The sequence below is a fragment of the Podarcis filfolensis genome, assembly GCF_964270895.1.
Source record: "Podarcis filfolensis genome assembly, chromosome: 12".
Lineage (NCBI taxonomy): Eukaryota > Metazoa > Chordata > Lepidosauria > Squamata > Lacertidae > Podarcis > Podarcis filfolensis.
The window spans coordinates 7,538,265-7,559,356 of NC_139614.1; the positions used below are offsets into that span (position 1 = coordinate 7,538,265).

At 43.9% G+C, this 21,092-nt stretch overlaps 1 protein-coding gene across 4 annotated transcripts in view; it reads left to right on the top strand.

Annotated features, from left to right (window-relative positions):
• PDE1C (phosphodiesterase 1C) overlaps nucleotides 1-21,092 on the top strand; it is a 343,488-nt gene that overhangs the window by 54,691 nt on the left and 267,705 nt on the right. Inside the window, exon 1 of one of the 4 annotated variants that reach the window (XM_083577925.1) lies at nucleotides 12,480-12,847. The exons of 2 other annotated variants lie outside the window; for them this stretch is intronic. In XM_083577925.1, coding sequence (XP_083434051.1) covers nucleotides 12,763-12,847 — 85 coding nt within the window. In that variant the 5' untranslated portion in view covers nucleotides 12,480-12,762. Of the gene's footprint in view, nucleotides 1-12,479; nucleotides 12,848-21,092 lie in introns of those variants that run through there. One more of the 4 variants, XR_014540118.1, reaches the window with a different exon arrangement.

Genomic DNA, 21,092 nt, shown 5'->3' on the forward strand with positions numbered 1-21,092 from the left:
TTGGCTGCTGGAAGTTCCTGCAGCCAATTGGAACTCGCGGAACCCATGTCGGACATTCGGGTTCCAAATAACATTTGCAAACTGGAACACTTCTAGGTTTGCAGCGTTTGGGAGCTAAAACGTTCAACTTGCAAGGCGTTTGGGATGCAAGGTACGACTGCACACACTTTTGCATGCAATTTTGCTTAATATACCTATTTCCCCAAAGCAATGTTTGCTAATATGCGTGTTGGGGGGCAAATTACTTGACTAGCAAACTGCATTGCAAAATTCAAAGAAGTAAAAAACTTATTTTTTCCGGCTGCATTTCAGTTTGCTTATTGTTTGAAAAAGTGAAAATTAGGTAGGTTCACATTTAAATACAAACTGAATCAACTCTCAGCCCCCTTCCTTGTTTGTCTCATTCCTATATATATATATATATATATATATATATATATATATATAAAAACAAATGTTACAGTAAAGACTCAGCTTTCCTAATCTTGCATCCTAGTGTAGGGTGATGAATCCTGCCATCTTTCTTGTTCTTCATTTTGTATCTGCATTTTACAATGCAGAAAATGGAATGTCATGTTCACACTACAATTTGAAATCATTTTAAACTACAGTGGTACCTCTGGTTGCGAACAGGATCCGTTCCGGAGCCCTGTTCGCAACCTGAAAGGAATGCAACCCGTGTCTGTGGGTCGCGATTCGCCGCTTCTGCGCATGCGCGTGACATCATTTTGCACGTCTGCGCATGCGCGAGTGGTGAAACCCAGAAGTAACCCTTTCTGATACAGTGGTAACTCGGGTTACAGACGCTTCAGGTTACAGACTCTACTAACCCAGAAATAGTACCTCAGGTTAAGAACTTTGCTTCAGGATGAGAACAGAAATTGTGCTCCGGCAGCGTGGCGGCAGCAGGAGGCCCCATTAGCTAAAGTGGTGCTTCAGGTTAAGAACAGTTTCAGGTTAAGAAGGGACCTCCGGAACGAATTAAGTACTTAATCCGAGGTACCACTGTACTTTCCGGTCACCGGAGGATGCAACCTGAAAAAACGTATCATGAAGCAAACGTAACAAGAGGTATGACTGTATAGCCAATTTTCAACCTGGTCCCTGTCTCCTGGTCATGTGTGCAGTAAGATTCCTGTAGTAGGTGCTGGAGGAGGACAGATTGCAGGAAAGTGCATGAGGGCCAGAAGAGGCTCAGAATAAGCCATTGCTGCCTCATCTAATTTCTTGAGTGCCATACAGTGTTTGTTCTACATTTGCGAGGGGCCATTCCTTTGCTGTGGTGGCACCTGAGCTCTGGAACACTATACTGTTTTGGATGCTTGCTGAAAACCTTTCTGTTCCTGCAAAATGATTTTGTTGCATTTGTTTTAAACATTTTATTCATGTTATCTTTGTTTTCAATTATTGTTTTATGCATTTATTTTTATTGGCATGTGCATTGTAGACAGCTTTTGCTTATAAATGAGTTCGCTTGTACACCAACTGGATAAATTTTTTTTGAGCAAGCGGTTTATACGTTTCCTAAACAAAGGCTGAGTATCAATCTCTGGTTTGGCAACCCGGCAGTAGCAGTCATAGCTGACTGCCATCGTTGCCCCAATTGAGAAGCCCTCGGAGGTTCAGTTTGCTGAAGGCCCAGGGATGGGAAACCAGTGAGATGCTGTTGGATTCCAGCTCCTGTCAGCCCCAGTTAGTACGGCCAATGGGCAGGGATGATGAGAGATGAAGCAACATCCAGAGGACCATCAGTCTTCCACTTCAGAACGTAATGTTCAACACTCTCCCCCAAATACAGTTCCCAAAGTACCACTGAGAGCCAGTGTGGTGTAGTGGTTAAGAGCAGTAGACTCGTAATCTGGTGAACCAGGTTTGCTTCCCCGCTCCTCCACATGCAGCTGCTGGGTGACCTTGGGCTAGTCACACTTCTCTGAAGTCTCTCAGCCCCACTCACCTCACAGAGTGTTTGTTGTGGGGGAGGAAGGGAAAGGAGATTGTTAGCCGCTTTGAGACTCCTTTAGGTAGTGATAAAGCGGGATATCAAATCCAAACTCCTCCTCCTCCTCCTCCTCCTCCTCCTCCTCCACCTCTTCTTCTTCTTCTTCTTCTTCTTCTTCTTCTTCTTCTTCTTCTTCTTCTTCGACCAGTGCGTCTTCCTCCTAGGAAAGTGTGTAGAGGATTGCAGCCTAAAAAACACAAAGACACAATGACCTCTCCCTAGCTGTGGCTAGCCAGATGCCTCTGAGATTTTTATTTCTTTCTTTAGCAAGATCTAGATACCGCTTGATTAAAAAATACCTCTAAGAGCACGGTGGTACCAGCTCTCCCCCATTTCAAGGAGAAACAGCTATATATTGGTCCCTGAAAAGCAGAATATTGCTCCTCTGAAATGAAACTTCAGCTGTATGCGCTTCTTGGCTGCGTGAGAAGACTTCTAATTTCCCTTCCCTCAGTGCCTATCAATTTCATGTGAACACGGTGACCTAAATTCCTAAATGGAGGGGTGGGCGTGTCAGGCAGTGGTGGGAGTTTTGCTGTTCACACTTTCCCCTTTTATTTTTCTGTCTGGACAGATGTCTAACCTCCTTTTTTAAAAAAATAAACAACAACAGCCGCTTAGCTCTCGTCATTTGAGAACATTCAGGGAGATGAATGAGTTGGCTTGGCAACGAAGGAGCATCAGGAGCTTGGGCAACCACTGAGTGGCTGCTTGGTGGCTGGCTCGCTTCGTAGCAAGTCACACAAATATGATAACATTTTAGTTTCTTGGCTGCCGCTGCGGCTACACATTGATTATGAACAGGAGGGTTTTAGGGAAGGAAGTAAATAAAGTTTTCGAATTATTGATACAACTCATGAAGTCTGAGCAGGGGGAGAAAATACTGGATATGGATTTCTAAGTTCATCACCCTTGATGTTTCCCCATTTCTCGATATATTTATTCTCTGTCAATGTTTGACTGAATAAGCATAAAGGAACGGGACTACAGTTGCTCACTGCTGCTGGTGCCTCCCTCCGCCCTGTTCAGGTCAAGGCAATGGAGGAGCTTCTGTGCATACAAATGGTACACACACAAATTTTACCACCATGAAAATTGTAAAGGGAATTGGGGTTGCTCGTGCGTAAGGGGGCTGGTGCTCTAGGCAACGTTGTCTGGCTAAACCTTTCCCTGGCTGGACAGCCCTTTCTCCGTGGCTGTGTCAGTCAGTGGCAGAATCCGTCAGTGGGTGTTTCCTGAACTTCTTTCAACATAAAACCTCCTTGACGCCAAGTCTCCGCCTAGCTTCCCTGCGTGGAAGTCTTCTGCGCAGAGTGGGCGTGGCCAGCGGAGGTCCTGGGCTCTCCCCGCTGGTCTCTGTGGAAGAGTCTTGGAGCCATGTCTCCGAAGTCCTTCCCTGCTCCCCTTTCTTCCTGGTGTCACGCCGATTTCCTTCCCCAAAGGAAGTGTTCTCTCTCTCCCTGCTGGTCCCTTCTCCTGCATCGTTGGGGAGCCTTACCTCCACTCTTGGCTCCGATGGCAGTTCCCTGACAAAAATGGACATTGCTGATTCACACCAAATTGACCCCCCGCAGCACTACCCATGTATAAGACAAGCCCCAATTTCAAACCTATTTTTTTGGTTAAAAAAACCCCCCACCTAGTCTTATACATTGAAAAATATGGTACTCCCTTGATTAGAATTAAGTTTTGCATTTCTGAACAGTTGGAATGGTCAAAACGGCCTTTTTGTTTGTTCAGGAACAGAGGCTGTCCTGACTAGTGCATTTCATAGCTCTGGAAACTGATAAAAATGGTAGACTGAGCTTATTATTTCCTCTCTTCAGGCAGGTATGATTTGAAAGTGAACCATAGGCAGTAAAATGATAATCTAGCCTGGATAGCACAAGGCTGTCTACAAGTCCCATTCATTGCTAATCTACTTCCAGGCTTGGTTGGTAAACCTTTTGGCTCCATCCTTGGGTTTGGTGGTATTATTATTATTATTATTATTATTATTATTATTATTTCTATACGTTTCTTCATCCAAGGATCACAGGGCGGTTTACAATATAATGAGCAAATTTCCTAAGATTTTTGTTTCTTTGGAAATTAAGGGAGCATCTTGCTTTCCGATGGGAGTATTTTATGGGGGATAAACGAAGGGGTTTGATGCAACTCATGAGACCCTTTTGAGAGATATTCTGTTGATCTCATCAGAATTTTTGTTGTGATGAAATCCCAAGAACACAACAAAAGTTTAGCAGCAGGAAGTGAAGGAAGGAGCGATAAAGACTCAGAGTTCCAAGAGGGAGGGCAAGGTATTCTATTCCTGGTCAGAAAAATAAATTACTAACATGTTACAAAAACACCTGGAGTGTGTAACACTCTGTTTATTATTTGATGTAATAAAGGAAAACAGGAAGGACTGAGATTGGGAAAATACAATAAGGACACCCTCATGCAATACCCGCTGGTTGCACATAGGCAGAAGATATATGTTTGATAGACTGTGCCCATTTTTTAATTATTATTTTTAATGCTTGGTTAGCAGATGATTGCTAAGAAGTCTGTTCAGTGTGGTCCCCAGGCAGCGCATGCATCAGTTCAGACTGGATATACAAAAAAATTTAACTCTCTTCGTACTGATCCAGAGAACTGAAATAGGGTCCTGTGTGTGTGTGTGGCAAAACATAACATAACATAATGTGGGAGTCATTTCAAACTTGCCTGTAGACCATGTGACAATGTTTTGCAGGCTCTGACACTATGGTTTTGTTGAGTTTCAACTTACACTCTCGCAAGTTGCCTCAAAAGGATTTGTATCCTTAAAAGTAGGATATACAGTGACGATTCTGAATAGAGGAAACCACGACTTCTTGCAGTGAATGTGAGACATGCACCTCATTTTATTTTCCCTTTCACTAATGCAAGTTTCAGCTCAGTCACAATGAAGGTGGGATAAAGCTATAAGGGATCGTTCTTTGTAAATCAAGTATATATTAGAATACTTCTCTAGCCACTCTTCTGTATCTCCCCCTTTAGAAAATAAAGGAGACCTTGCCTGCACATTTCTGTGTCTGCAACAGAAAATATTATTTTTCTCTTTCAGCTCAAGACATTTCCCATTAGATTTCAAGAGAGCACGTGTTTTGCTTCTGGTGCTTCTGAGTCACACTGAGTACTCCTTGAAGTAGAATGGCAACACTTAAAATCTTGTTGATCTACCAATAGCAATTCAGTTCCTAAGAATTTGGAAATGTCCAAAAGGCTTTTGCGAGGAAATGAATTTGGCTTGACTCAAGCATATCTGAAAGCTGCCAATAATTTATTTCTAATTTAATGAAAGATATATATATATATATATATATATATATATATATATATATATATGAATATATATGAATATATATATGAAAGTCAATGATCTGGAAACATTAAGGTGGTTCACAGCCATAAATACAACAGTATCCACCACTTCGTAAAGACTTACGTACGGGTCCTGAAGACCTAAGTAACTACAGTGGTACCTCAGGTTACAGACGCTTCAGGTTACAGACTCCACTAACCCATAAATAGTACCTCGGGTTAAGAACTTTGCTTCAGGATGAGAACAGAAATTGCGCAGCAGCGGCACGGCGGCAGCAGGAGGCCCCATTAGCTAAAGTGGTGCTTCAGGTTAAGAACAGTTTCAGGTTAAGAAAGGACCTCCAGAGCGAATTAAGTTCTTAACCCGAGGTACCACTGTACATAAGTTTTCAATAAGCAGTGAAAGCAGATTACTGTGAGTAAATCAAATTTCTGAGGGGATGGGAGAGAAGACTGCTCCCCTAGTCACTGAAACATGGACACCTGCAAATTGTGATCTAACTGGGAGGGCCTCTGATCTGTAATAAAACCCAGTCTATGAAGCTTTGAAGAGAGATTAGGATTCTTGTATCCATGGCAATTGGTTGGCTCTGTCAGGTAGCAGGAAAACAATCACCGTACTTTTCCGTGTATAAGACTAGGGTTTTTTTTTTACTTTAAAATAAGGTTAAAAATCTGGGGGATAGGGCATATGCTCATTTTCTAAATGTGGGGTCCCCAAAAGGATGGGGTGTCTTATACATGGGGGTATCTTATACACAGAAAAATACAGTAAATCTGCATTTGTGGGATCTGAGTTGAAGAAGGGAATGTATTCTCATTGGTAGAACACACGTTTTGTTGTGCAGAAGGGAGGCACAACTAAACAGATCAAGTAGGAGGCAATCTCAAAGATTCCCAGATCCCAGAGAGCAATTTCCAGTCTGAGTAAACATAGACATATATGTATGGCAACTTTTTATGTTTACCACTCAGGCCCTCTGCTCTGTAGGACAACCCAGAAGAAGAAGAAGAGTTTGGACTTGATATCCTGCCTTTCCCTCCCCTTAAGGAGTCTCAAAGTGGCTAACAATCTCCTTTCCCTTCCTCCCCCACAACAAACACTCTGTGAGGTGAGTGGGGCTGAGAGACTTCAAAGAAGTGTGACTAGCCCAAGGTCACCCAGCAGCTGCATGTGGAGGAGCGGAGACGCGAACCCGGTTCCCCAGATTACGAGTCCACCGCTCTTAACCACTACACCATGCTGGCTCCAGGCCATTCAGACGTATACTCAGGGTCTGCCAGCGACCCCACTCGGCACAATGTGCACGAGGGCCCCCCAAATTCACCAGGGTTGGCATGCCATATTTTGAAGTAATTGAAGTGATAGATATTATCATCTAAAGGCAGCCTCCTCACAGGGCCTAGCCAGGGATGCGGGTGGCGCTGTGGTCTAAACCACTGAGCCTCTTGGGCTTGCCGATCAGAAGGTCGGCTGTTCAAATCCACGCGACGGGGTGAGCTCTCAATGCTCGGTCCCAGCTCCTGCCAACCTAGCAGTTTGAAAGCACGCCAGTGCAAGTAGATAAATAGGTACCACTGCGGCGGGAAGGTAAACGGTATTTCTGTGCGCTCTGGTTTCCATAACAGTGTTCCATTGCACCAGAAGCAGTTTAGTTCTGCTGGCCACATGACCAGTCTGGCTCCCTTGGCCTGAAAGCAAGATGAGTGCTGCAACTCCATAGTCGCCTTTGACTGGACTTAATCGTCCAGGGGGTCCCTCCCAGGGCCATTAAGACAAGCATTATCTCCTCTCACAGGCCATTAAACCCAGAGTCTAAAATTATCTAAATATACCCCAAGCATTGGCTCTTGTACATAAATTTGTAGATTGTCCTTTTCAAAGCCAGCGCCTTCCCTTCCTTACACAGTGAAAGGGAACACTGGAAACTACTCTTTTCTTCTTAGCCAGTGGGCAAAGCAAGCGTGACGTTGAATGTAGCCTAATGGAAAACAGGTACTTGGTTCTTGCCCAAGCAGGGCCTGCTGTGTTGAGTTAAGGCCTGTATCTTCCCTGTCCAAGTCCAACAACAATCTGGCATCAGACGAGTGCCTGTATTCATCTGGCAGAATAGGGATAATTGACTTAGCTCTCGGCTGATTTCAGTCCATCGTGAATTAGTGGGTTCTTAAATATGACAATGATGTGGCTGACAATTCAGATATGGAACGGAATGAAATGCTTTGGTTGGAATCCATCCCATCATTAATTTTAATCTCTCCTTCCCAGTTGCCATATTTCCCCCCAACTCTCGTCTAATGCCGTTATGAATTAAATGGGTGACTGCACCAAGTGAAAAATCTGAAGTGACAGAAGCAACAGGCTCTGTGGAATGCTTCATTAGCATTTGGCATGGAAGAAAATGGTCAGTTTTGGAGTAAGTAAAAGGAAAGCAAACTTAAAACAGCTGAGCATTAGGAAAAAAAAATTGTATTGCCTTCCGGCTATTCTGTGTAAAACCAAATACCACTGAAGTAGAATGTATTTTCCTGATGAAGTCATCCTAACATCCAGATGGTGTGTTTCTAGGGGAGGGGAAAGACTCTCAGAATCTCTCAGGCACGGATCTCACAGTTGCCATAACCAATCTGAAAAGGGTGATCACATTAGCTAGCTAAAAATTATCATAGCATAATTACAGGGATTTCAGTTCATCTTTCCTGAGGAGCTCTTCCCCGGTTTAAGGTTTATTCGTGTCTGAGGACGTTTTGGAGAGCTTAAGGCATGAGGTTTGATTCCAGAAGTTTACAGGATTAATTTTATAGGGAAATGTAATCCCTTGATAAATCACCCTGGTTATGGATTCTTCTAAATCTCTCTCACACACTTATATATACACACAGCGAGATACAACCACATTAAGCATACTGTTAGTGTTTCATGGAAAAATAACATGGTTGCTACCAGTCACTTTGAGGTAACGTTTACTAGCTAAAATTGATGATGTGAACTTGCTACATGATGCATAAATGGTAATGCCTTCTAGTCATGCAGAATGTCCCTAAGCCTCCTGTTCTGATTGGGATCAACTGACCAGTTAGAATCAGAATTGTAAAACTGGTATTTCTATTGCCAATCTGAACAGACATCACAGGAGGATGGTAGCAAACACTGTTGAATGGAATCAGCAGGTTCACTCTCCTGTGTCTTTCTCCTGGTCATCTAGGTCATCCAGATAGTTGGTCAGAGTGGTCTCAGTGCCAATACTGGGCTGAAACTCTGATTAAAATAGGCCTAGAAAATTGACTTCATCCAAGAGAACCTGGGTCTGAATCTGGAAACTTTCTCAGGAATAGGGGAATTGGCTACTGCTCTGTAGTTATTCAAACCTTCAGTGCCCATGGAACGTTTCTTCTGGAGAAGCCTCACCACAGCCAGTGTAAGGCAACACAAGACCATTCCCTTTCACAACAAGGTGTTTATAACCTCTTTGGTCCAACCAAGCTTTTCCCTCCCTGATAGATTTTGAAAGCAATGAAGGCCAAGGACCCAGCACGCAAGTGGGCCCATTAACCCAACCTAGGACCTTGCCCACATCCTCAAGCCACATAAAATGAAATTCATCTATCAATATCACATTCCAGACATCTCCACGGATTCACTGGCTATAACTTTGGAACCTAAATCATGATGGATACAAGTGATTTCATCCTCAAAATGATTTGCAAACTAGCCACAGTGAGCCACTGATAGTTCCAGTACTGTGGGAGGGTCAATGGCAGGTTCCAATGCACCTCATTTTGAGATGGGTCTAGGGTCAAGTCAGTGTTGGCTTTACAGTGGTACCTCGGGTTACAGACTCTTCAGGTTACAGACTCCGCTAACCCAGAAATAGTACCTCCAGTTAAGAACTTTGCTTCAGGATGAGAACAGAAATCGTGCTCCAGCGGTGCGGCGGCAGCAGGAGGCCCCATCAGCTAAAGTGGTGCTTCAGGTTAAGAACAGTTTCAGGTTGAGAACAGACCTCCGGAACAAATTAAGTTCTTAACCCGAGGTACCACTGTACTTGAAATGTAACACCTATTTCCGAGTGGGTGATGTTTGCATTTTGAGTCTGCCTCCCTCCCCACTCAAACTTCATTAGCACCGCTAATTAAATGGCCTCTACATCTAAATTAGGGGTGTGAATGGAATGCATTTGCTTTAGGGTTTCGGAAAATGGGCTAGTAGATCTTTCATTCCTTTGACCCTCTCTCTCCAGAACACCAAACTGTCCCCTACTGGTGACCACTTATACACAACAACAACAACAACAACAACAACAACAATTTATTTATACCCCGCCCATCTGGCTGTGTTTCCCCAGCCACTCTGGGCGGCTTCCAACAGAATATTAAAATACAATGATCTATTAAACATTAAAAGCTTCCCTAAACAGGGCTGCCTTCAGATGTCTTCTAAAAGTCTGGTAGTACATACCTTCCCCTGCTTCCAATACCCAGACACATCCTGACTCTGACACATGCATTCTCAAATCTCAGGATCTTGAAGGAAAAGCCCCCATCCAGCACACAGATCATGCTACCACCTGCCATGCACCCTGTGTTATGTGCCTATGAATGGTGCCCATGATCTCACCAGGTCACCATTGCCCAGCAACTCTTGGTCTCTCACCAAGAAGGTCACACACACACACGGTTCTCGGTGTTTTTCTTTCACACCCAGGAATCGATCCCACCAACAATTGGACCCTCACCCTAGTGTCTCCCTAGGGGAGCACTATTGTGCTTGTGTCCTTCTGGACTTCCCTGGTTGGCCACTGCAGGAAACAGCATGCTGATCAACATAGATTTTTGGTCTGATCCAGTAGGCCTCTTCTTTCAGCATTAACTCTTTTGCTATAACACATCCTCCTCCCTCTGTAAATTCAATTAAAACAGCCCTCCTTCATCTGGGGGAATTTAATTTCTGCATGAATTTAGTGCACTGTTGATAGGCAACATGATTACACCTTGCATTTATTAAACTGCTACATTGTCTTGCATCTCAAAGGATCCAAACATGTCTAGTGAATGGTCCACATGAAGCATTGTGTGATGCTAAAGAGCAGCCATGAGGCATTTAGCAGTGAAATTACCTAAGATTGAAGAGCACAGTTTAAAGAATGTGTCCTGAGAGAAACCACTGAGATAAGGAAAGTGAGTTTGCTTTGGAGCTGCGGGACCTGAGCCCGCTAGGAGAAGGGAGAGATGTTGTTCGGATTCAGCAGAAAATAACTAGATGCAACCAGCAACCAGCATGAAATCAAGTTTAGACTATTCTGTACTTTGCATATTCTGAGGAGAGTTTGTTTCATGGCTTCTTTTTTATGAAGTGGTAAATTCACTGTTTAGGTGACCTAGAAAACCACTTGGGAAAAAAAAAAAAAAAAAGAGCCAGAGAAGGATAGCAAGAGCAGCACTTTAAAACAGCCTCATTCTTTGCATCTTTCAAAAGATACTTAATGTTGTAGAACACCCACTGTGCTGAAGTTACTGCAGGTTTACAGATGGGTGAATTGAGGGGCACGTGTTTAATGACAAGGCTCAGATGGTGCTTTATTTATAGAGAAAGGTTTTTTTTTGTAAGGTGCCAGGCTGCCCTTATAATTTAAGACGGAGAATTATGGGTAACACGTTTAGAAGCTGTAGCAGGTGCAGAAAATAGTACCGTAACTCTTGGCTGGGTTTCACTATTGCCTTCCTTGCAAGCGCAATTCAAGGTGCTTCTAAAACCCTTATTTGGGGAGACCCCACAACATTTGCATGGCCCAAATCATTCCATACTGTCCCATTATGCAGTCCTTTCTTCCCCCCCAAATTATCTCTTAGCAATCTCCTATGTGCAAGACCTCAATAAACTCTCACAATAAACCCAAAGGCAAGATTTGGATTTGGAGGGCAGATTTTTTCTATAGCTGAAGTGGGCAATATGAACATGAAGGAGAACCACCCTACTAAAGAGTGTAGGATGAAAAGGTCACTGAGTAAGGGAACGTTACCTCCTCATGAAATGGGGTGGGCAGGATGCTCATATTAATTGGGATGGCTCAAAAGCCTAGCAGGTATCTTGGATGATGAAACCAGGGCAATCTTTGGGGTTGTAATCATATTTCACAGCTCTTTTCCTTGTGAAGGAGTGGTTAAGGGTGACTAAGGTTAAATTCAGAACATGAGTCTTCTGTTCTGGTCCCACGGGTCATAATGGGGTCAGTGCAGCAAAGTAGGCCAGTCATTACAGCACCAAGGAGAGCTCCTAATATGACACTTCCTCCAGCAATGTCTGGGTCAAGGCTGAAGCATTTTAGACCTTCGCATCCAGACCCCTTCCACTGTCCCACTTCTCCTGGAACCTAGTACTCTATCCCTCTATGAATGTATGCCAAACAAGATGCCTGCACTGGCTCACAAGATCTGTAGAATGTGATGTCCTTAGAGATGAATGTGATGGTCAACCCAGGGGCTGTAGTATCTGGTCCAGGCATGGGCACCTTTCATATCTCAGTCCTGGGGGGTCTCTGGTTCAGTGGAGGTGCTCTGGTCCAAAGGAGGTCAGCTCCTCTGTCAGCACCACAACATCTGTATATGGACTTCAGGGTCCTGACACTCTTAGACCTTTTAAGGATTTGAATTGAAGGTAGGGAAAAGCATGCCTAGGGAAATTCTAGGATGGAAATAAAGGAGCCTTCTCACTCTCTGGATCTGGTTACCATGTCATGAAGATCCTGTGATCCAAAAAAACCACAGGCTTGGGCACATGGCAACAGTGGGGTGGGGAGGGAAGTTACCATTTTTAACTACTTTCCTTTGACACATACATTCAGAAACTTCATATAGAGACCTTTAGGCAAGTGAAGAGAACTTGTTTATGCCACTTGGGGTCCAGGGGGGTCTAGAAACTCCTTGCCAAGGTACAGTCAGGAGCCGATTAGGCTGCAAATCTTCAAAGATCCCTTGGGGGGAGGCTTATAGAGGCTCTGATTCCCACAATCTGCTTCTATCCCGGCAGCGCTGAATGTTCCATGCTGTTGTGCCTAGAGCTCCTCCACATTTCTGCGACATGCACAGTTGATTTGTTTGGCTCAGCGGTGTTACACTAATTGCTGCTGGATTTCAGATCCCAGCGTCTCTAACTAGTGGTTAAAACCTCTTGAGTAGGTATGTCAGTAACATGCTGCTGTGACATTCTTAGGGGGTGGAGAATTACTGCTGGGCATGTCTCTCTCTCTCTTGGATCCAGCATTGTGCATTCAGAGATGTGTGAAGTCGGCGGTGAGTGCTGCCGAAGGGAGAGATTCAAGGGCAACTAATTGTCTGCTTAGAAAAGCTCTCATCCCACAAGGGGAGAATTGCTGCTGCTGTTCTTGCTGCCTAGAACACTCACCGGCAGAATCATCATGACAGAGGCAAGCAACAGAAAAGAAGGATTTAAAAAATGCCGGAGTGCCACCTTCAGCATTGATGGCTATAGCTTCACAATTGGTGAGCCCCTTTGTGCGGGTGTTTCTTCTTCTTCTTCTCCTCCTCTTCTCCTTTTGTCTCAAGTAGGAAACAGGGGTGGATGAGGGGGCTTGTCCAAGATGCCTCTTGGAAGATGCTGCTGCCCTCCTGTAACTTTTGCTTTGCTCTCTCCCTCCTGCCGCTTTGTTGACTTCCTTTTATTCAGGAAAGGTGCCTTGCCCTGAACCACCGTGCTTTTGTAATGTTTTTGGCATTGCTTTGGCAAGAGGTATGCAGAACTTTTGTTTCGTTGGCAGCCCTTATCTCAGGAAAGCCTGTGGTTTTGGGATTACATATTGTCAACTTGCTTGCTGCATTTCCTTCCTACAAGCTCAGGAGCACAGAAGCTGTGTGTGTGTGTGTGTGTGTGTGTGTGTGTGTGTGTGTGTGTAGTTTCTTTGTTTTTCCTTACTTGTGAGTTTTAAGCAGGTAACCAAGCTTCTGTAAACCCATGGTCACTGACACAGCAAACCAAATCTTTCCTGAAATTGCCCTTGTACCATGTAAACAGAAATGAAGTGGAACTGGAAATGGAAAGAGAAGGCACACACAAATCACATCCATTCTCTTTGGTCCCTGCTGTAAACAGTGGCTCATTTCTAAAAAGAGGTTAGTGTGGAAAACATGCCTTCTGCTTGCGCCTGATCCCAAAGACCTGGAGGCTGGTTGTGGTTACTCAAGTGCTGGGAGACACTCTGCACAACCTCAGATGAACGTTGATCTTGGTGATCATTTCAATACTCCAAGAGCATTGGCAAAAAGGGGTCCAGAACTGAGCCATGCCTCATATCAAGCCCTCTAAGGTGGACTGAGCCCTTTAAACCTCAGACCACTTTGTCCCACTCTGTCTTTTTGATGGAGAGGGGGGAGCAAAATTGCTCAGAGCCACATGTTCTTGCTCCCTCCTGCTTTCTTTTCCCTTATCAAACACACTGTACAGTAGTTAGACTCCTAGGGTGAATTAAGCAGGCTGTTCTTTTGAAATTTTACATCTGACTGAACTCCACTATGCAAATCTCTGCAAACCTTAACAAAGCAAGCTATCTTGCTGACTTAATTTTAGTTTGCAATCCGAATGGCCTATTTATGAAGAACAAATTCACTTTTATGCCTTCTCCTATATCTAATGGCCAGCTGCTGATTGTGTTGTGCTTATTCTTTGCTGCTGTGGGTTGATGTTGATGTAAATAGCACAGGAGCTTCAGGCTAGATGGAGAGCTTAAAGGTTCTCGGTGGCATGCAAGAACTTTTGTCATGGTCTTTCTGCTGTCTTACATGCTGCATTCTACAGTTATGAAAAATGATGCCTTCTGTGAGAGTCACTTGAACATCAGAACATGTGCTTTTTTTTGGGGGGGGGGGAGAATTGTTGTAGCTGCATGGAATTGACAGTTTCTTACCCATGTAGGAATCTGAGGATTAATATTGTGTGTGTGATCTTGAACTGAATACTAAGGCAACAATTCTAGACACACTTACCTAAGAATAAACTCCGTTGAAAACAGTAGGACTTACTTCTGAGTATGGGTTACGCTGCAAATAGGGGTTATGCATCAAAGACTAGATGGTCCAGATAAATCATGTTCCTTCAAACATGATGTATTAGGATGACTAAAGTGACATGTTTATAATTGCATTATGTTGGTGTTTCTATTTTGGGGCTGTTGAGGTAGCCATGGGGCATGGCTTTCAGCACATTTAGACTCCACTGATTTCAAGGAACAGGGGAAGTTAAGCCTGTGCCTAATTCGCCTATTAAAATCAAGGATATGTGCTGTATGATGCCCTCTGTGTTTACTCAAAAAGTAAGCACCTTTAAACTAAGGTGGGACTTACTCTCGAGAGTGTGCACATAAGACTGGAACCCAAACAGCGCAATCCTGTGCAATTTGACTCAGATGCAAGGCCCGTTGTGTTCACAATGTGTCTTACCTCTCAGGTCTGTATGTGCATATGATTACAGTCCAAAGTGCTTAATTTTGGCTAGACCATGCCCATGGTTAAAGTTAAATTCTTATGTATATACAACCCACCCCAAGTATCTGCCTTTTACTTAACACCCTCGTTGAGTGTGGTTGGAATATGTCCTTGAACTGATAAGGACTCTTGCTTGCCTGGCTGCAGGATAGAGAGGGGTGTGTGTGTGTGTGTGTGTGTGTGTGTGTGTGTGTGTGTAATGAGCCTGCTGTGCAAAAGTAAAGTTTTCATTCCTTGCTCTACGCACTTTTTTGCCCCTGGCCCCTGCCCATGTGCTTGCCAAAAGGGAAGGCTGACTAAAGGATTCCCCCCCATATCTGCTCTAACTGGATGCCCACCTCAGTTAGGATCAAGTCTTTGCGTGGGCTATGCTGCCTTTATAGCATCAAGATCTTTGCCTGCCTGCCTGTCTGCCTCTTCTCATCCCTCTGAACTTTGCAGTCAGACAGCCCCGAGCAAGCTTGTCACATTCAAGTTGGAAGGAACTCTAGCGGATAAATTTAGCAGCCTGGAAGAGAATGCAAACACAAGTGGGGCGTTTATGCTTCCAAAAAGAAAAGAATCATGAAAACTACGGGCCAGACTCGCCCTTTGTCTAAAGTGTCCAAGATGGGTGCTTAATTCACAACAACCTTGCGTGGCAAGCTTGTCAGAGGCAGCAACTTTGCCAAGGCCACTAGTGAGCTTGGATAGCGGTATGAACTTGGCTTCTTGCATCCAGGGCTACCAGGTTGCCAGTTTCTTTGTAGCATCCCAGCTCAGCTGATTTCAGGGCCAGCAATGTTATTTGGCAGATTGATGCAAGTGTGTCAGGGAGCAGCAGTGACCCCTGTGTACAACACACAGTCTATCTTATGTCCCAGCGTAGGGTGGTGGTAGCTGTGGAGAATGTTTTCCTGCCCATTAAGCAGCACAATGTCTTGAGCAGCTCAGATTCATATGTGATGTTGAAGGACATCTGACAGCCATCTCGTCCAATCTCCTCAAATGAGGCAGACTTTCCCCCAAGCACACATTTTTGCTGGTAGATTAACTTTGGGTTTCCTTAACTTTTGATACCTGGGTTGAAACAGGAGGCATACTTCACTTTAATTCTCAAATATCTATCTCTCTATCTATCTTCTCCACCTCCCAGAACAATAGACAAGCACCCTTCTAGTTCAGACAATATATGTTCACAAATGGGAAAGAGCGTGGGGTGAGGAGATATGGGAGGCAATTTCAGCAGCTGTACTTTCTAGGATGTAATCTTCTCTTTCCTTGCTTAACTGTCTCTGTGATGCTCTTTCCAGGTAACCCCCCCGCCCCCCCAGTAGCTGAAGCGGAGTAGGGTTGGGTTTGGGGCATTCGTGTCTCAAGGCGAGGTACCTGCTAGGGTTCTAGGAAGAAAAGTGTGAGCGATGTGCTCTTGTTCCTATGCGTGTTGTGAGGTTGGTCTGTACTACTACTACTACTACTACTGCTGCTACTACTACTACTAATTGTACCCTGCCCATCTAACTGGGTGGCTTCCAGCATATACAAAAACGTAATGAAACATTAAACATTAAAAACTTCCCTATACAGGGCTGCCTTCAGATGTATTCTAAAGGTTATATAGTTACTTATCTCCTTGACATCTGCTGGGAGGGCATTCCACAGGGCAGGCGCCACTACCCAGAAGGCTCTCTGCCTGGTTCCCTGTAACCGCACTTCTCACAGTAAGGGAACCACCAGAAGGCCCTTGGAGCTGAACCTCAGTCTCTGGGCTGAACAACATTGGTGGAGACGATCCTTCAGGCAGAAAGATCTGAGGCCGTTTAGGACTTTGAAGGTCAGCACCAACACTTGGATTTGTGCTCAGAAATGTACTGGGAGCCACTGTAGGTCTTTCAAGACTGGTGTTATATGGTCCCAGCAGCCACTCCCAGTTACCAGTCTGGCAGCCGCATTCTGGATTAGTTGTAGTTTCTGAGTCATCTTCAAAGGTAGCCCCGTGTAGAGTGCATTGCAGTAGTCCAAGCGGGAGATAACTAGAGCATGCACCACTCTGGTGAGACAGTCTGTGAGCAGGTAGGATCTCAGCCTGCATACCAGATGGAGCTTTGTGTGAAAAGTGCTCTTTTTCCTTCTTTCCCATCTTCAACTCCCCCTTGTGAACTCTTTAAGTATGCATGACACAAAGCCAGAAAGCTTTGTCCCCAAGCTACATACCCTTTTACAGTGGTACCTCGGGTTACATACGCTTCAGGTTACAGACTCTGCTAACCCAGAAATATTACCTCAGGCTAAGAACTTTGCTTCAGGATGAGAACAGAAATTGTGCTCCGGCGGCGTGGCAGCAGCAGAAGGCCCCATTAGTTAAAGTGGTACTTCAGGTTAAGAACAGTTTCAGGTTAAGAACGGACCTCCGGAACGAATTAAGTACGTAACCAGAGGTACCACTGTACTTGAGTTATGGTCACCCTCTTTTGGAGGTGTGCTGTGATTGGGTGATGAGTTGCATACTATCCTGGATTCGGTCTTAGTGATGTGGATGAGACAGTTCTCTTTGGAATCCATGGCTAAAATAAAGGCATACTAATAATGACAATTTAAAAATGCAAAATACACATAGAAAAAAGAAACAATTTCTCTTTAACTTTGTAGCCTCTAACACCTCCTGATTCTGCCTATGTAAAAATATTTAATCATAGAAGTATTAATACTAAAACTTGTTTATGAAAACATTGTAACACACCTCCATAAGGGAATCTGGTTTTCCAATGCTTATGTCTCCTACGCTTAACTTATGATTGATGGATGTTTTAATTACCCATACAAAAATAAATTAAATCTGAAATCAGGCAGGCGCCTTAACTGCACTCTTTTTGGTGCCTGCTAAAAGCATTTTTGTTTAGGCAAGTCCATCCAGAAATGTAGAATGTTTTTAGCCTAGCGTTGATTTTATTTTATTTTTTGAATGCTTCAAAAAGTTGTTTTTAATCATTTTTGCTGATAATTTCATTTTTTTATTTTTGTAAACCTTTAAGTGTTTTTTTTAATTAACAATCAAGTGACAAATAAATGTTGTGAAATAAATAAAATAAATATCATAACAAACCAAATCTTCTGGTACAAATTCCGAATATTTTATGCTTTACATGCCTTCAGTTTTATTTTGGCAATTGTTCATGGGCAGGAAACTTGTGAAAGTTTTTAGGGGGGGAGCTGACTGGCAATTCCCCCCCTCTTTTTCCTGTTTTCAAACTTTTTTTCAAGCTTATTTTTACCAGCTATCTCCTGCTAGTCTAGCCCCATATCACCCTTGAAATAACTCTGTGTCATGTAAGAGCACTGCCCCAAAGGAAGGGATGGGGCAGAATTTTGATTTAGTTCACACTTAAAGGCAAACCTACCAAATTTATACTTGAGGGCTGCCATATGTCTGGAGTTTTCTGGACATTACCAGGATATCAAAGGCAGAACTGATGTTCGCTACGCCTTGTCTTGGATCAATTTAGGGGGTCTTTCTAAAAAAATAAAGTTCAACAATTATCGGGTGCCCTAGTTTTTACTTATTGAAATATGGCAACCCTATCATACAATCCACAACAATATGTGGACTGAAACACAACAATCTTTGGAAATTAAGCACATCTCTAAACTTTGCAAGTACAAAAATGCATATACTAGAGTCATGAAAATAAGTGCTGGTGGACTAACTTTAAAAAAAAAATCACAAACGGAGAACTGAACTAAACTGAAGATTAGAAAAATAAGAAACAGAAATCGACAGATTTGGCCATCGCTATCCAGGGACATTGTGGAGGAGAAGTGATAACTATCAAAAGGAACTCTATGGAAACTATGACTTTGGGTGGCAGCATTGTTAAAGAAAGAAAAGCAGGGGAGAGGAGATTGCAATTTTGGGAATTCCTTATAAAATATTTCCAAACTTTTGCCTCCACTCCAAGGTATGCCCCCAAATTTTGAGCTGGAAGCTAGCCAAGTTGACCTTTCAGCTCAGCCCCTCAACCCCATCAAATCAAACAGCGCCACTACCAGGAAGCAGAACAACAAAGACCCTTGTCGTTCTGCCCGGGCACTGAGATCCAGCTCTGAGGGTCTTCTGGCAGTTCCCTCTTTGTGGGAAGTGAGGTTACAGGGAGCCATGCAGAGGGCCTTCTTGGTGGTGGCGCCTGCCCTGTGGAACACCCTCCCAGCAGATGTCAAGGAAGTAAACATCTGGCAGCCCTGTACAGGGAAGTTTTTAATGTTTGAGTATTTTGTTGGAAGCCACCCATAGTGGCTGGGGAAACCCAGTCAGATGAGCGGCATGAAAATAATAAAACCACCACACCACCTTTACTATTAATACTGGTAGAGGACCATTGGACCAGTGTACATGCAGGTCCCACTATCCAAACTTGCTTATTAAATAAGAATTCACTTATCCAAACATGAGGAATTAGTACCCAAACCTTGCTGTATACAGATTCAGATATCCAAACAGCCAGACTAGTGTGTAGCACTGTAAACAAATAAGCAGCTTTAAGAAAGCTTTATTTTTTTCTTTTGCTGGTCCACAACAGCCATTTTGCCAGAAAACATGGTGGGAAGCAGGGAGGGAGGAAGGGAGAGAGATCGGACAAACAAGAGAGCAGTTTTTCCTTCCTTGTTTGCCTTTTGCAAAGTTTCAAAGGGTTTTCCTGGATTGTCCCCTCCCCCCCCCATTTTGGGGTCAAAATTCCATGGTCAGGAATGCATGAGAAATTTCCCCATAGGAATCAATGTAAATTGTTGACTCATTATATAAACACTTGCCTAACAAACAACGCATTGTGTTCAGATAATAAGACCTGTGTGTAGTATGATGCGCCTTCTATTATGCACCAGACTCTGTGGTCCACATGGTGTCTTCCTTCCATTTCTTTAGGAACGGACTATTTTAGAGCACAAAGTTTAGAGACTCACTCTGAGGTCAGAGTCACATGTAGAAGCTCTGCCAATCTAGCCCATGTGTAGGAGGTGAGGGCTGGAGGTCAGCCACTCGCCCACAGATGGTGTGCCATTTTTAGGCATCCCAAATGTTTTTAAAATGTTAGGCAAGGTGTATTTTCTTTGAGTGTGTGTGTGTGTGTGTGTGTCAGTCATTCAGAGCATTTGTTTGTTGCTGTGGAATATGAAGGTGATCTTTGAGGATCATCCTCACCAAAGCAATGCAGAGCATTGGGCAAGTCTAATGAAAGACATTTAAATATATCCTCTTATCTATCTAATTGTCAATATGTTGTTAAAGTAAGTGAGTGATGCCATCCCTCTGAAAACTGTGAAGAGGTGTAGGCAGGTGGCTGAGTCCTGCAGATCTAAATTCACAGTAAATTCATACAGCAAGCGCACATGATCAATTGCTAGGAGCGAAACACAATAGAAGAGACTGTATGTAGCTACTCCCGGCCTAGCTTGGCACTCATTCTCTGTAGGCTTCTCTTTCTCAGCTGCTTCCTTCCAAATGACAGGCCTCTTGTGGTGATCCCATCTGTCTTTGCAATGCCCATGGAGCTCTTGATTTTCACAGGGTGAACTCAACCACCTGCCTGCACACCAATGTACAGCTGCCCTATTTTCAATTGCAGTGCTACTGTTTAGAGATGTTGCTAAAGAGCTGAGAGCCTCTGTTGCTCTGTGCAGCTTTTGTAATGTCGGAACGTACTCAACGTTTGTGGCCTGCTGACTGAGAAGTGTTGCAGCGCAAATGGAAAGTGGCAATAGAAAGTGAACTCACTTGGGACCATGTCCACTTTCAGCATCAGTACGGAGTGGTGCTTGTGGCAGTGAATCACTCTCCTGCAATTGGTGTGATGGTTTGGAAAGTGCCAGGTGCTCTGGAAATAAAGTAAGTAAATGTTTATGAACTAATACGCAGCACCTGAATGGCAGAGGACGACAGGGAAATGAAGTTGTTCATTTCTAACTAATGTGCCTAGCCAGTGTGGTGTAGTGGTTAAGAGCGGTAGACTCGTAATCTGGTGAACCGGGTTTGCTTCCCTACTCCTCCACATGCAGCTGCTGGGTGACCTTGGGCCAGTCACACTTCTCTGAAGTCTCTCAGCCCCACTCACCTCACAGAGTGTTTGTTGTGGGGGAGGAAGGGAAAGGAGAATGTTAGCCGCTTTGAGACTCCTTCGGGTAGTGATAAAGCGGGATATCAAATCCAAACACTTCTTCTCTTCTTCTTCTAGCTGGTCAATTAATTGGTTGCAAGCTTCTTTTCAAAGGCAATTCAGGT